The sequence below is a fragment of the Phalaenopsis equestris genome, unplaced genomic scaffold (genome assembly GCF_001263595.1).
Source record: "Phalaenopsis equestris unplaced genomic scaffold, ASM126359v1 Scaffold199182, whole genome shotgun sequence".
NCBI classification, from domain to species: domain Eukaryota; kingdom Viridiplantae; phylum Streptophyta; class Magnoliopsida; order Asparagales; family Orchidaceae; genus Phalaenopsis; species Phalaenopsis equestris.
This window is the reverse complement of record NW_018219067.1, coordinates 10,818-14,098: the sequence shown is the minus strand read 5'-3', so window position 1 is coordinate 14,098 and position 3,281 is coordinate 10,818. Positions and strand designations below refer to the sequence as shown.

Sequence of the window (3,281 nt, the reverse complement as noted above, 5' to 3'; positions counted from 1 at the left end):
ATCTCAAAATTTAGCATGCATATAATCAAATCGAGTTGCTCCATGAGAGAAAACTAATGCATCCAAGATCAGTCAATTATGAGGTAATTAAGACACTTAAATGTTAAAAAAATGATCTATGATCAAGGAAATAAATATGGACTATTTGTTAAGCATTACTCTTTTATTCGAAAATTAAAAAATATATTGGTGTAGAATTATCAAGTGGCTGGCTCCCACACAAAATCATAAATATTTGGGACAAAAATGATTTTGACTATTAGTGCATTTGGTCCAATTTCAAACACCCTTTGACTATTCTCTACCTGACATATCACCCCATATTCATTTATATAAATGCGAACCAAATAGAACAAATCACATAATTCAATAAAATATGCGAAATTAAAGAAAATTTCAAAACAATTTTCTTTTACCTCTGAATATGGTTCACTAACATTTCTTTCATTTGTTTAGGCTGTTCAAGGAAGAATAAAAAATATATCTAGTATGTTCATTTCTAATACATTTAGTTCTTCCATAGTGACAAAACAACACCTTGTAAACAAATGAAATCATTTAAATCAGTCTAGAGGCAAGTTTACACTGCTCTGCATACTAGCCATACTTTAAACAAACAAATTAAACTTGTGCGGTGAACACATCTTGTTGATACAATCAGAATGACATCAATTGCAAGATATCATGAAGCATGAGAAGTTTTGGTAGCTCAGGATGCCTCAAACCAAGAGAGTAGTAGCATTCACATCGTTGGAAAAAGCGCTATTTGGATTTTAAGAAATACAGAGTTATTTGGATTTTTAAAAAAATATGAGCAAGCAATTACCATATTAAAAGCTATGTTTTCGGTGTATCTGCTGGCTTTGGTGGATTGCTACAGAATGAACATAATGGCTTTAAGGAAATGAAAAAATACGCTTGATGGCAATAAGTCAAACATCGGATTATTTCCATGATACCTTTTATGTGGTTCCAATGATTTATCCTTGCCGACCATGCATTTAGCTCTTCGGGCATATCGTTTTAATATGCAGTTGATGTTTCAAAGTGAATTGCTTCTTATGATGGTAGGAAAAATCCCGTAATTCGATGCATGAACCATACAATGTGGATGTAGGAAAAAGAGATAAATGCCATGAATTCACAACGAGTAAACTGCTAACGGCACCTTTTCTTCAGAATTTGGGATAGTCAACCAACCTTCTAAAACAAGAATGCACAAAAAATAAATCTTGATATCTGCACCTTTTCTTCAGAATTTGGGATAGTCAACCAACTTTCTAAAACAAGAATGCACAAAAATAAAATCTTGATATCTCTACTTGCCCCAAAAACGCAAAGATTGAATAAACTTTCCTCACCAGTAATCCCCACATGTGCATTTACCATTGGTGAAGTGATGGAACCTTGTATTATCTCTCAAGATAATTTCCCTCTGTTCAATAATGGAAATGTACTTGATGGCATGGTGACAGTCTCCACAAACTCTAAGATTTTTGAATATTCTAAGAGGAGTTCCTGGTGTAGTGCTGATGAGCGCAAAAGCAATAGCAAGCTTCTCACCATGCTTCATAAGTATCATCTCCCTCTGCTCATCACCAACGTCATGTAAAGCAAACTCAAGATCAGGCACATATCCAGCATCCTTGATTCGTGTCCACAACTCATTTAACTTCTCATGTATCATCTCCAAATGGGGATGAAGTCTATCCCCAGATCTAAACTCATGAACAGCTCCCCCAACCTCAATCCAACTGTACCCGGGCATCTTCACAGCTTGATTCTCCTTCATCCTTTTCCTCACCTTTGCAACATCATCCCATCTATTCATGGAAGCATAAACATTGGCAAGCTGGACATAAGCCCCAGCATTTTGAGGCTCCAATTCAACCAGCCTCCTTGCAGCAAATTCTGCAAATAATGAGTTCTTGTGGATCCTAGAAGAATTCAATAGAGTGCCAAATGTAGCTGGGTGTGGCTCAAATGGCATCGAATGGATCAAGTGCACTGCTTTCTTGAGCAAGCCAGCTCGACAAAGGAGATTAACCATGCAAGTGTAGTGATCAGCAGAAGGCCTCACACCATAATCTTCTTCCATTGATTCAAAGTACCTCATCCCAATATCAACCAACCCTGAATGAATGCAGGCTAACAACAAAGTGACAAATGTGATCCTGTTAGGCTTCAAAGCTCCATCTTTCATCCTCCCAAACAATTGTATCGCTCTTTCTCCATGCCCATGCTGAGCATATCCAGAGATCATCGCGTTCCATGTAATAATATCCTTAACAGGCATGTCTTCGAATAACTTGCAAGCACTAGCCAAATCTCCGCACTTGCAATACATGCTCAATAACGACGTACCAACACATTGAATCATGCTTATGGGAAGCTTTGAAACCCACTGATGGATCTGCCTCCCCGACTCTAAAGCTGACAAATTGCTGCAAGCAAGCAGCGAGCTGCTCAGCGTGGACGGGTTCGGGTGCACCTCTTGGGCAGCAATCATTCTTCTAAATAGCTTTAGCCCTTCCTCGTACTGGCCGTTGTCAACAAGCCCAGCAATCATCGCATTCCAAGTAACCGAATTCCTCGCATGCATGGTATAAAAATACTCCCATGCACGCTCAATCTTTCCAACAGACATGAACCCAGCAATCATGGACGTCCGGAGGACAATATCATTCTTATTCGGCGCCTGAGAAAAGTACTCCCCTGCTGAATACAGATCTCCAGCTTGAATAAAAGCGGAGACAATGGCGTTCCACGAAACAGAATTCTTTTCTGGCATGAAGAGAAAATGTTCTCGTGCTTCATCGATGAGGCCATGGCGTGCAAGGCCGGAGACCATGATGTTCCAGGACGTGACATCTTTGACGACCATGGAGGAGAAAAGTTGGCGCGCACCGAGGAGGTCGGAATTGATGAGATGGCAGGAGAGAAGGGTGTTGAAAGAGATGACATCTGGCTGCGGAATTTTATCGAAGAGGTTGAGGGCATCTTTGAGTTTTCCAGGAGACTTGGAGAAGGCGGCCAGGAGAGAGTTCCAGGAAACGATGGTGGGTGAGGGAATGTAGTTGAATACTCTCAGGGCTGAAATAACATCTCCATTTTGGGCGTGGAAGGCGATTGCGCGGTTGCGGTAGAGCACAGCGGCGGCGGCGGAAGCGGCCACCGTAGCGAAGGTCGCGCTGCGGCGTGAAAGTTGTATGCTGAAGGCACTACAGGCGAGATGCATAAAAGTTCACGGCCGGAGTGGCATAGACTCCGGCTAGGGCTCA

General features: G+C 41.1%; 1 protein-coding gene across 1 annotated transcript; it reads right to left on the bottom strand.

Moving 5' to 3' along the window:
• Positions 1-635: 635 nt before the first annotated feature.
• LOC110035702 (pentatricopeptide repeat-containing protein At4g16835, mitochondrial-like) lies at positions 636-3,275 on the bottom strand. The gene is made up of 2 exons (XM_020739973.1): positions 1,278-3,275; positions 636-1,200 (listed from the first exon to the last, which is right to left on the bottom strand). Exon 1 carries the CDS (start codon positions 3,236-3,238, stop codon positions 1,358-1,360), a length of 1,881 nt encoding a protein of 626 aa, XP_020595632.1. The 5' UTR covers positions 3,239-3,275; the 3' UTR covers positions 636-1,200; positions 1,278-1,357.
• Positions 3,276-3,281: the final 6 nt, after the last annotated feature.